General features: G+C 37.9%; 1 protein-coding gene across 1 annotated transcript in view; it reads left to right on the forward strand.

The window, feature by feature from the left end:
• Positions 1–13,840, forward strand: part of LOC150076369 (uncharacterized) — a 265,264-nt gene that overhangs the window by 198,057 nt on the left and 53,367 nt on the right. Inside the window, exons 10-11 of the mRNA XM_090388089.1 lie at positions 7,732–7,967; positions 8,133–8,322. Of these exons, the coding sequence (XP_090244215.1) occupies positions 7,732–7,967; positions 8,133–8,322 (426 nt within the window). The remainder of the gene's footprint in view (positions 1–7,731; positions 7,968–8,132; positions 8,323–13,840) is intronic.

Raw genomic sequence — 13,840 nt, forward strand, 5'->3', positions numbered from 1 at the left:
ATCCAAATATATGATATCAAAGTTATTCTCTGCATCCAGATGCTTTGTGACCACATCATAGTATCCAATCAAATTGGTCAGACAAGACTTTCCCCTTGACAAACCCATGCTGTCTGAGCTATAACTGAAGTCTTGTTTAAATGATCCTGCAATCCTTCTTTAACAAATGCCTCTTAATTTCCCTGGAACAGAAGTTAAACTAACAGGTCTATAATTACTTGTGTTGCCCTTTGATACTCCTTTGTGAATTTGGGTCACATTTGTACATCTCCAGTCCATGGAGATGTACAAATGTGAAGCTCTCATAATTATGGCTAAGGGTTTGCTTACTTCCTTTGCTGCCTCCTTTAATATATCTGGATAGATCCCATCCATCCCAGGTGCCTTTATGTTTATCTTCAACAATTTCTGCTCCACTTTCCTCCCAGTTATTACAAAATCATCTAGCTCACTGCCAGAGTTTAATTCACCTCTGGCATTCCCCTCCCTGAATAACTGCTCATGTGTCAATGTAAATGCAAAATACTGATTTAGTTTGTTAGCTACCTGAGCAGGATCATCAACAGTTGAACCATCGATATCCAGTGGACCAATCTGATTCATCCCCTTCCTTCTAGAGTACATAAGTAAAGAATGCTTTGCTGTTTTCCTTTTCATCCTTTTCCAAAGATTTCTTGTAATCTGCCTAACCTCCTTTGTAACTTGGTTACAGATCAACTTGTATCTATCATAGGCTTCTGTGCCACGTGTTAATTTGTATGTATCCCATGCATTTTTCTTCTCTGTCACATGTCTAATTAGTTCATCTGACATCCATTTAGGCCTAAACCTTGAAAAATATTTCTTAGTATGAAAAATCTAGTAGCTTCCAAGATTAATTCTTTGAATGCTTCCCAGTTTGAATTTTGTCTTGGTAACATCAGTCCACTGTATAGAATTTAAATACTGTCTCAGACCTCCATAGTCGCCTTTACGAAAGCAAAAAGCATAACTACTCCTCCCTTCCTATCCTGTCTATTCTTCCTATACACATTGTACTCGCCAAATTCCAGTTCTGCATTCCTTATATCTGTGTGACACCACATCTCTGATATCCCAACAATATCAGCCTTTGATGTTTTGACCAACACTTCAAATTCATCTACCAAACTCCTAGCATTGGTGTACACGCAAGTATACATGCACCTGTTCCTATTCTTAGCTACCCTAACACAACCCATGTGTTTACTTGTACCACAATGACTCCCAGCAGTCTCTGAAATCCCCTGCATCTTGTTTTCCAGGCTGCTGTTCATTCCAAAAAGCAGTGCAAGAATCACTTCCACCTCTGCCAGCAGCTACTGTTAATCTATTAGTCCGTGTATCCTACAATCTAGCAGTTTGTAGGATACACGGACCCACGTAACACTGCCTCGATAGCATCAGCAAATATTCTTGCACCCTTTCTATTTAAGTGTATCCCATCCCTGTAGAAGCAGTTGTGCAGAAATTTGCCTTTAGCCAGTGGGTGGTTAATTACTGGAACAAACTTCCATCTGTCATTTTGGAAGTTGATAGCTTAAATAAATTCAAGTAGGGAATGGTTGTGTGAATTTTTTTTGGCTAATGCTACATAAGCTCATATGCTTGCTTTCTTTCATCACATGCCTCTATTACTGTTACCTCCCAGGTGCCTAGTATCCTTTCTTGGTAAGAATACTTGTTTGTTTCCTTCATTAATCTTGTTGCTCTTCTGCATCTGTTCTAAGAGATTCATATCCTTCCTAAAATGAGGCTCCCAGTCCTGTATGCAGTACTCAAGATGGGTCTAACTATTACCTTATACTACAGTATAATTACATCCTTATTTCTTCTGGAAAAATTCCTGTATATCAGCAAAAACACCATAACCTGTCCTAGCAGTCCATTTGCACTGCTCAGAGAATTCATGTCTGACTGCACAATTACTCCCAGGTCTTTCATTTTCCAGTACCCTGAGTGTGGTACCACACAGTTGGTATATTAATGTAGGATTACTGCTACCCATATGAAGTACCTTGCATTTGTCAATTTTAAATTTCAATTGCCACTTTTCAGCCCAAAATTGCTCTTTAACAAATCCATGCTGCAACTGCAGTACAACTGCATTCCTGTTCCAGATAGTCGTGTTTTACTAGCAACTCTGTTATTTTCTCTAGAACAGAAGTCAAGCTATCAGGTCTGTAATGTTGATGTCACTCTTTGATATCCACTTTTAATTAGCGATATATTTGCGTATCTCCAGTCCATAGGGACCTCTCCTGTATCCAAGGATGCTCTTATAATTGTAGCTAAAGATTTGCTGTCCACCCCTTATTTACATTTACCTTTAGCTTCAACATTTACCTTTTTTACATTTACCTTTATTTACATTTAGCTTCAACAATTTCTCTTCCATCATTTAGCACTCTAGTAGACTTTGTTATTCTCCTGGCATCTACATCCCAAATAATTCCTTCTGTGTGAGTAATCTGAACTGAGATTGCTATGAGATGGCTTCCCCACAGGCATATGAGTATATAGAAATACTTTTTTAGTCATGAGATTACTATTGACAGAAGCTTGTTCCATTGCAAAAACAAAATGTGAATGTTAGCTTGGAGTAGAATAATGCTTGGCTCAAGTCAAAGAAGCGGGTGGTGTAGTCCTTGTAGGCATAGCTATTGTTGATGACTTTGGGTTGGTTTTTCTAGTGTTATGAATCTGACCATTGTGTATTTGAGAAGAAACAAAGATGTTTAGGACATCTTTGTTTCTTCCATGTAAATGCAATGAATTATGATTATTTTTGACAGCATGGTCAATATAGTTGGGGAAAGACATTACTAAGGTTATAACTATATTTAATACCACTCATATACCATGTAAAATTAATAATATAGTTAAGCTATTCACATAAACTCTGTACATTAAGGTGGCGTTTCGAGCAACTTACCAATAGCCATCATCAGGCCATGTTATTGGGGGAACAGAAAATAGAAATGGTTACAAATTTGACTATATTACAGTCTTACAATTACCAATATTACAATTGCAATTAAAAAAGCATTCTTAACTGCAGCACACATATATTATGAAATACCACAATTATCAAATGTTTCATTATCAATGGTAATTTAAGCCATTAATGTTCTCTTATGTTGAATGAGAGATTTTTTTTGGCGGCGGCGGCGGGGGGGGGGGGGGGGGGGTTGGAGATCTTTTAGAAGGCAGTATGTCTGCTTTTTATCTATCGCTTTCATCATTGGTAATGAAAACTATAATTTTTCTTGGTAGTTAACGGATCGTTGTTGCTGTAGTAGCAACAACAACAACATCATCATCTACTTTAACAAACTCCTCAAATTCTCCAAAATTCATATGTTCATTCATTGTCTTTCATTCCTAAATTTTGCTATTACAATCTTTACTGGGCCATGTTTTAAAATAATTAACAAACTTCCATGTGATTCTCAGTCCAATAGAAGTGCATAGCATGAAGCAAAAAAAAAAAAAAAAAAAAATACACACCTTTGTAGAGGGAACAATTTGCACTATTTTATCAGATAGGCTTCATGCTCTCTTGAGGCTAAAAATGATGCCTTGATCCAATTACTGCATAAAACTGATTGTACCAGAAGGTGTTCTTTATCTTAAGTATTTCAGCAGAATGTCATGCATAACAATCTAGAATCATGAAATGTTCCTTTTTCTGAAGCCATTCATTTTGTCCACTATCAATAATTAAGGCTAAAAAATTTTGACTGTGCTATGCACCTTTGTAGAGGGAACAATTATTGCTCTCAAAATCACATGGAAGTTGGTTAATTATTTTAAAACGTCTTGGCTTGGAAAATTTCCCAATCACGGATGCAGTTCTGTATTGGTACATAACATGCCAGGACATGATAGGAGGGAGTATATGATGAGAGCCTTATCAATAAATTCGGCCCTGGAGAGATTGTGCAGGGCTCATGGGGAAGAATTTTTCTCAGCGTGGTCTGTGCTTGTTAACAGGAGAGATTGCTTCTACACGGATGAGATACGCTTAAATAGAAGGGGTGCAAGAATATTTGCTGATGCTATCAAGACAATGTTAGGTGGGTCAGAAAACTGCTAGCTTTGGGAGATTCACAGACTAATAGATTAACAGTAGCTGCAGGCAGAGGCGGAAATGATTCTTGCACTGCTTCTATTGGAATGAGCAGCAGCCCGGAAAGCCAATTGCTGGGGATTTCAGGAACTGCTGGGGGTAATGAAACAAGTAAATACATGGGCTGTGTTAGAGTAACTAAGAGTAAGAACAGGTGCATCTATACTTGCATGTACACCAATGCTAGGAGTATAGTAAATAAATTTGATGAATTTGAAGTGCTGGTTAAGATATCCAAGGTGGATATTTTTGGGATATCAGAGACATGGTATCACTCAGAATTGGAATTTGGGGAGTACAATGTGTACAGAAAGGATAGGAAGGGAGGAGGGGTTATGCTTTTAGTTAAGAAACACATAAAATCTAAGGAAGTGCATCCAGTTGACATAGATGTACAGTGCAACGTTGAGTCAGTTTGATGTGACAAAAGCACTGGAAAAGCAAAAATTTGAGTAGGAGTTTCTTATAGGCCTAAAAACTCTGAGTACAATGAACAATTATACAGAGAAATAGAGTGGGTCAGTAAATCAGTGTCTTGTAATAGGGGATTTTAACTCCTCAGATATAGACTGGAACGTGTGGGTTGGTCACTCGCACACTAGCAAGCCTTTTGTGGATTTATTGGATGATTGTTTTCTGCAGCAGCATGTTTGGGAGGCAACCAGAGGGAGTAATTCTCTTCATCTGATTATCAGTTGTGATTCTTCATGTATTAAGAATCTGCAGATAAAGGAACCACTATGTGGCAGTGACCACAGTGTGCTGATGTGGGATTTACTTAAAGATGTAACTACCATCGGGGGTAAAGGGAAGGGTTTTTGCTTACGTAAAGGTTACAATGGTGGTCTGAGACAGTTTTTAAATTCTATATAGTGGGACCACCTGATGATGTTACCAACAGCAAATTCAAAATGGGAAGCATTCAAAGAATTATCTTGGAAGCTGCTAGGCTTTTCATACCAACTAAGAAATATTGTTCAAGATTTAGGTCTAAATGGATGTCAGATGAACTAATGAGACTTGTGGCAGAGAAGAAAAATGCATGGATACATATAAATTAATGGGTGACACTGAAGGCTATAGTAGATATAAGCTGGTCTGTAATCAAGTCACAAAGGAGGTTAGGCAAGCAAAGGCAGATTATGAAAAATCTTTGGCAAAGGATGCAAAGAAAAACAGCAAAGACTTCTTTACTTATATAAACTCTAGAAGAAAGGGGATGAATCAGATTGGTTTACTTGATATTGATGGTTTGACTGTTGATGATCCTGCTCAAATAGCTGCTGAACTAAATGAGTATTTTGCATCTACATTCACACATGAGGAGTTATTCAAGGAGGAGATGCCCAGATGTTTATCAAACTCTAACAGGGAGTTAATTTTGTAATAACTGAGAGAAAAGGGTGCAAAGAAGGGTAACTTGCCTGGTGAGATCAGCAAAAGGGCGTCCTTATGAAGAAAGACTTCAAATATGTGGGTTGCAGAGTTTGGAAACTAGACACCTTAGAGGAGATTTGATTGAGATGTTTAAGGCTCTGAGAGGCATCAGTAAAATGAATGAGGACAAAATTTTCAAGATTATAAATGATGCTAGAACTAGGGGACATAAATTCAAGTTACGGGGGGAAATGTTTAGATTGGACTGCAGGAAGTTTTATTTTAGCCAGCGAGTTATAAATTACTGGAATAAGTTGCCTTCATGGGTGGTAGAGGCCGACAGTTTGGGGAAATTCAAAGGTCATCTGGATAGTACTTTCGGGTAAGGAAAGCGCATAGGATGATAGGATTAATTTCCTTTTTATTTATTTTTTATTTCATTTTATTATTTTTATTTATTTATTAATTATTATTATTTATTTATTTATTTAATTTTTGTTTTTATCATTGTTTTGTTCGGATTTTTTTTTTTTTTTTTTTTTGGCTGGTGCAGCATAAGCCATAGGCTTTCTTGCACCATGCGGCCGTTACTAATACTAAAAAGTGGAGGAGAAATTGTTGAAGTTAAACGTAAGAAAGGCACCTGGGGTAGGTGGGATCTATCCAGTTATATTAAAGGAGGTGGTAAAGGAAGTAAGCCAACCCTTAGCTATAATTATGAGAGCATCCTTGGTCTTGGGGGAAGTCCCCATGGACTGGAGATGTGCAAATGTATCTCCAATTCACAAAGGGAGATGAAAGGGTGACAAGAGTAATTACAGACTTCTTAGTTCGATTGATGATCCAGGGAAAATAATGGAGTCACTGGTTAAAGAAGCATAGAAGGATCATCTAGACAAGAAAGCAGTAATAATTCAGACACAGCATGGGTTTGTCAAGGGGAAGTCTTGTCTGACCAATTTCATTGGATACTATGGTGTGGTCACACAGGAACTGGATGCAAAAAATAATTTTGATATCATATACTTGGATTTCAGGAAAGCTTTTGATACTGTTGCACATGGAAGCCTGCTGTAGAAATTGGAGCAGTGTGACATTAAGGGCAAGTTGCTACAATGGATAAAAGGATGGTTGAGTGGGAAAAGACAGAGTGGTAATCAATGGGTACTGTTCTATGTGGACTAATGTTATTAGCGGTGTCCCTCATGTGTTGGGCCCATTGTTGTTTTGTATATTTAACAATGATATTGATGAAGGTATATCAAGCTTAATGTCTAGGTTGTCAGGGTTGTTAATAACAGTAATGACAATATGCTGCTGCAACAGGATCTGGAAAAGTTGGGTAGATGGGCTGAGAAGTGGCATCTGAAGTTTAACATTGACAAATGCAAAGTACTGCATATGGGTAGCAATAACCCCAGAGAAATGAACCAAGTGTGTTGTTACACTCAGGGTGGTGGAGAATGAAAGTGACCTGGGGGTAATTATGCAGTCAGATATGAAGTTTTCTGAGCAGTGCTGCAGACAGGCTGCTAGAGTAGGTCATATGGGGTCTTGTCAATGATATACAGGAATTTTGCAAACAGGGATAAAGGAGGTGATTATCCCCCTGTATAAGGCATTAGTCATGCCACACCTTGAGTACTGCATACAGGTCTTGAAGCTTCATTTTAGGAACGATGTAGAGATGCTAGAATGAGTACAGAGAAGGGCAACAAGACTGGTAAAGGGAATAAAGAGGTGCTCTTATGAAGAAAGGCTTAAGTTCTGCAAATTGCAGCTCCTGGAGACTAGACACCTGCGAGGTGATATGATTGATGTGTATAAGCCCTTGAATGGATTGAGCAGGCTCAATGCTGAAGGGATTCTTCCTGTTACTCAGATTACAAATCTGGTGGGGGGGGGCATAGATTCAAACTAAGGAAAGACAGTTGTAGAATAGATGTGCAGAAGTTTGCCTTTAGCCAGTGGGTAGTTGATTGCTGGAACAAACTTCCATCTATTGTTGTGGATGTTGATAGATTAAATAAATTCAAGTCAGAACTAGCCAAACATTTGGAATGAATGGACTAATGCTAATAATATGTTGTTATAACATAATAGCATCAGTTGTTTTATTGATATGTTGATATATGAATAAAATATTATTATCATATATTAAAATAATGATGCTCTGTCAGCTCACTGTGTTCATTTCTTTGTAGTGAAGCATAGAAAAATTCGCTTCGCAGATGAGGAAGATAAAGGTGATGATAAAGAACTAGAATCTGATGATGATGATAAGGAAAATAAGGAAGAAAAAGAGGATGGTGATGATAAAGAAGATGGAGAAGAAGAAGAAACTAATTCATCAAATAGGAATTCTGAGAAACATCCAACAGTACTAAAAACAAAAAATTCTACCTTACCAAGAACATCTATTATAGAAGCAGTTACGGAAGTAAATATTTCATTCCATTCTTTTTTTCTTTTTAAATTTTTATTGTTATTTTTGTCTTTAAGTAGCTAATATAGCAGGCTAAAAAGTGCTAGGAGTAATTGTATGTCATATTATTCTAAAGTAGTATATTCAGTAAAATGTTTAGGAAAAATATTTTTTTTTTAGGCAGAAGACTCTGGCAAGAAAAATTTAGAAGCAAAGGCTGAGAATGAAAATGAGCAAGAACTGCAAACAGAAGAAATTAATCATTTGGAAAGTATAGATAAAATAATTACTCTCTCTACGGATGCATCGTCACATCCACCTCTTCACTCAGTTCCCCTGCCAACAGGACCTCCTCCAGGAATTCCTCCAGGTAATGTAAATTAAAATGGTGGTTTCTATGCATTTTATGTATTTCATTACATTCAGACTGAGGCTGTGCTCTATTTATACAATTGTTTTATAGCATCTGGCCTTTGTCTTAAATTTATTGAACTTTTAAAAACTTCTACATTACGAGCATCTCGCAAATTGTGAATATTTCGCATCTCTGGGACATTAGAAAATTCATTTTCAGTACCTACTTCCCCACTGATTTTAGACATTAGAAACATGCTATAGGAATTTTCATGAAGCTTTTCCTAAATTTAGTGATATTAGAAAAGCTAAACTTCAAGAAGAAAAAAAGAAACTTGAAAACAGAAAAATATTTTAAAAAATTTAAATTTACTAATGGTAAAATAATAAAACATTGTAGTGTCATCATTAGAAGTGCTTGCTAACATCTTATCAGAAAAACAGATAGCTACCTTGATTAGCTTCGCCAAAAATATTCCTTTGAGTAATGATACAGTTTCAAATTGAGTTCATAAAATGACAGATGTAATATTCAATGAATTATTAGACAGAATCGAAAGTTGTGTATTTTTTTTCACTAGCACTTGATGAGTTGACTGATACTTTGGGCATATCACAACTCGTGTGCTTTGTTTGATTCAACATGATGGCAGCTATGAAGAATATTTTTTTGCCGATTTTGTCGCTTACTGGTCATACAACTGGAAAAGATGTATATGACACATTTATGAAATTACCTCACCGTGGACAAAATTGATCTGAGTAAACTTGTATCAATTGTTACTGAAGGTGCGTCTTCCATGATAGGCAAAAAAAAAAAAAAAAAAAGGGGCCTTATGCTTACCTTAATAGAGATGGAAGGATGCCTAATTTTGTGCATTACGAGGGTGGTTCAATAAAGAATCACCCTCACCTACTTCCACATATCACAGAGTCGTGGTATTTTGGTGTGTAACATCATACATATCTCTGTACTAAAGGTGTAAAATTTCAGCCGTGTCTTAATTTGTTTTTCTCTTATAGAGCTGAACGTGTGCAAAGTTGAAGAGCTGAATGTGGACAAAGTTGAAGCCAGGGCTGTAATCCGGTATCTGTTCTTGAAGGGGAAATCTCCTAAAGAAATCCATGAGGAGATGACTGCTGTATATAAGGATGAAGCCCCATCCTATAGCATTGTGAAGCACTGGCATAGATAGTTTAGGTGTGGTCGGACATCGGTAGACTCTGAGCCCATTCCAGGCTGTCCCCATTCAGCCATTGATGACAGCACAATCAGAAAAGTGGAGTTGTTAATCATGGAAGATCACCGGATGTCTGTGTGTGAATTGTCCGAGGAGGTGAAGATTAGTGTTGGCTCTGTCATGACCAACTCCATTTACGGAAATTGAGTGCAAGATGGATTCCTTGATTATTGACTGGTTTCCAGAAGGCTGATCGACAACAGAAAGCACAAGAGTTGTTAGCCCTGTAACAAAAAAAAATGAGGAAGACTTTTTCTCTCATCTAATCACTCAGGATGAAAGTTGGATACACCATTTCGACCCTGAAAGTAAAAAGCAGTCCATGGAATGGCGACATCATGGTCCCCCACCCCCCAAGAAGGCAAGGGACTAAGCATCAGCGAACGGTCTTGCTGACAGTGTTTTGGGGTGAGAAAGGCGTAATAATGACTGATTACCTGCCGAAAGGTAGAAAAATTACAGGTGTCTATGCCAACTTACTCACAAAATTACGGGAGAAAATCAAAACATGTAGTCGTAGCATGCTGTCCAAAGGTGTGAGAATGCTTCAAGACAATGCCCCAGTTCACACTACTGAAATTGCAACAACACAAGTGGCCACTTGTGGATATGAAATACTGACCCATCCAGCCTACTCACCCGATCTTGCACCATCGGACTTCTTGTGTCCTTCCCTCAAATCATTTCTTCAGGGGGACCCACTTCCCTGATGACGAGATACTCATTTCTGCAACAGAGTCATGGTTCAAAGACCAACCTCACCACTTCTACAAAAATGGTATCTGTAGCCTCATCCATCGATGGGAAAAATGTGTAAATCTGCATGGTGGCTATGTAGAGAAGGACTGAAACCTGCGCCAAGAATCAACAGGCTAGCTCCTCTGCAACTTGGTCAGGGCGATTCTTTATTGAACCACCCTTGCATCTTGAAACATCAAAGTCATGAAAGTCGTATCTTGAAATATCATCACCAGTAACATCAATAGGAGAAAAGTGCACAGCAACAACAGGGAAGACCTAGATGCATTACATTAGACTTATGTGTGGTTGCTGCCGTTGTTGGCTGATGTTTATAAGTCATATGGTGAATCGGTGATGTCATATTAATGTTTTTGCTGCATATCGCTCATCTTACACTTTGATGATAAAACTGATTGTGAAGAAAAGCAAAAGACAAGTCAGTGATAAGAGAATTATGGGAATAGTAGTTTAAAGACCTTCCAAAGTTATACAATCCAGGTGAAAATATAAATGTGGATGAACAGCTGGCAGGTTTTAGAAGATGGTGTCCTTTCAAACAATATATTCCTAGCAAACCAGCTAAGTATTGTATCAAAATATGGACACACTCTCTCTCTCTCTCTCTCTCTCTCTCTCTCTCTCTCTCTCTCTCTCTCTCTCTCTCTCTCTCTCTCTCTCTCTCTTGGTTCGAGCCCGTCACCACCAAATACGGAGGATGCGGAAAGGTTAGGGAATGACCACGCATATCCTGGAGCAATATGGCCTTAGTTGCTAATGCTCATAAAAAACAAACAACTCTCTCTCTCTCTCTCTCTCTGATAGTAAAATTTTTATGCCCTAAAAATACAGGTTTACGTGGGAAAAGGACTTGGAGAAGCTCCTGAAAAAAATCAAGATATGTAGTATTAGATCTGACATATGACTTAGTGGGCAGAACATTACTTGTGATAACGTTTTTGCATCTTATCATTTGGGTCAAATGCTACTCAAATATAAACTTGCAGTGTTAGGTGAGAAAAAAGCAGACTTGAATTACTCATGATAATTGACAAAGAAGGATGTTTATAGTTTTACCTTTTATCTTACTCAAGATACTACAGTTAGATTTTGTTCTTAAGAAAAACAAGAACGTTATTCTTATGAGTATGAGGCACCATAATAACTAGATAAGTGATCAGAATGATATAAAACTGAAAATGATATTGGACTATAATTCCACAAAAGGAGCTGTTGACAGTCTGTATAACTTACTACAACCTATATAGTTGTAAAAGTTATAAGCTGTATATGTACCATAAGTGCTTATAACGCATGTTTTGTGGAGAGAAATTAATCCAGAGTGAAAAAAGAATCTTTTGCAGAAGAGAAGAATATTCATAGAAGAATTAGGAAAGTCACTGATAACTCCATATATTATCACAAGAAAAAATAAACGCAGAACCAATCAAGTTGCTGCCATTGTAAGAGGTCTCCAAGGAATTTATTTTTTCCTGCAGTCCATTTTGCTTCCCTTCTTAAGAAACCAACAGTAATCTCCCATCATGGTAGCGTACCATTGACCTTGGTACTACTTTTCCTTCGTGGATATGTCCGGATGAAACTGTTCCCCTTGTTCATCACTTACATCTCCCAAATTTTGAGGGAAACAAACTGAGATTGATGTGAAGAAAATGAGTTTTCGATGACATTCAGTAGCCAATATCTTTATAACATTGCAGGAAAGTTGATGGCAGGGATACATAATTGTTTCTTTTTCTTTTTTTTTTTTTCCCTTCTGCCAAGAAACCAATGCCAAGTTGCCAAACTCTTGGTTCAATATTCTGTTGCTTTGTTTCAAATACATCATCTTTGATGAGTTTCTTTATTTATTTGAATTTTCACCCAATGAAAATTCCTTCTTTCAGTTTTACATCTGTTAAAATGGGAAATATTTCCCTTAGATAGCAGAACCCACTTCATTCTTTATTCAGAGCCTAAAATTCTTCATTAATCCAAGCTTTATAGATAAGGTGGAAGAAAGACCTTTTTTGGTTCTACAAGTGGAATTTTTATATTATTTCTTTCCCTTAAAAATTGTTCCCTCTTTTCCCACTACTACACAATATAATGTTTTTCTGCTGCATGACTGTCCCACAAACGTAGAAAACAGGAAGTTTCACAAAACAGTGTTTTGTGAAACTTCCCTGTAGACCTGAGTAATCCACTTACCTTTACATCACCACAGACAACATGGTACATTATTGCACTCAGGATCTTGGACATATTTTGTTTCTTTCAAGCTAACAGTATGAAGTAGAGGAACTGATTGGAATGCATTTCTTTTTGTGCAGCAAAACTGCTTTTAAACTTAAGGCTTCGAGTTTAAACTTCGAGGCATGAGTATATATAGGGTGCAGAGAAACTCTACCGAAAAACTTGAACAGGTGATAGATGGTACCAAAAGAAACATTTTTTGTCAAGTAAACATAGGTTGTAAACGAGTCATTATAGCAGCAGAAGCTATTAAAGGGTTGTAAAAATCAATTTAATGTCATTTAATGCATACAAATCATTTGCTGTTGCACACAAAATAGAAAAAACAGTTCATAAGAAGTGCTCAAACTGGTGACCATGATGTTCAATGCATAACTCACACCGATGCATCATTGACCGTTGTAGGCGTTGGAAGTTCTTAGGATTGTCTTATATCTCCACGCTTGCTGCGATAATCTGTGCTATAAGTTCCTCCACTGGCATTTCATACACAAGAGTCTTCATGTATCCCCAAAAGAAAAAGTCCAAACAAGTCAGATCAGGCGACCTTGTTGGCCAGGCTACAGGTCCACCTTGACCAATCCATCTGCCTGGAATGGTTGTATGTAAGTGTGCGCATACATGTCTGTGAAAATGTGGTGGTGTGCCATCATGTTGGAACCACATTTGTGCTCAGACAATCAGAGGAACATCCTCCAACAGTCTGGAAGTGTTTGCTCTAGAAAACACAGGGTCATCCATCTAAACGTGCAGGCAACATGTATGGTCCAACTAAAACGTTTCCCACAATGCCAGCCCATACGTTGACGCTAAACCTATGTTGGCAGCCATGTTCAACCATTGTATGGGGATTATTCTCTGCCCACACATGACTGTTGCGGCTGTTGAACAATCCCTCTTGGGTGAAACATGCCTCATCAGTGTAAAGCACATTATTGGCAAAATCAGGCTGCAAGTTGATTTCCTGTAAAAATCAGTGGGAGAACTTGGCAAAGTCAGCAAGTTCTAGTGCATGCACTTTCTGGCATCGGAAAGGATGTAGTCTGGCTTTGTGCACCATATCCCACACCAAACAAAGCTGCACACCCAATCGGCATGCAACGGCACCTGTGCTGGTAGGAGTATTAGCGAAGATCTGCAAAACCTGTTCCTTAAATCAGGGTGTCCTAGCAGTGTGTCGACGTCCAGTATCATGCATCTTCATACCGAAAGAGCCACTATCCCGCAATCTTTGGTGTATTGCAGCAAATGTTGTGTGGTGAGGCAACCTTCTGCATAGGAAGTATTCTTGATAAATCC

Source organism: Mastigoproctus giganteus, chromosome 13, assembly GCF_048544385.1.
Source record: "Mastigoproctus giganteus isolate SK-2022 chromosome 13, ASM4854438v1, whole genome shotgun sequence".
Taxonomy (NCBI): Eukaryota; Metazoa; Arthropoda; class Arachnida; order Uropygi; family Thelyphonidae; genus Mastigoproctus; species Mastigoproctus giganteus.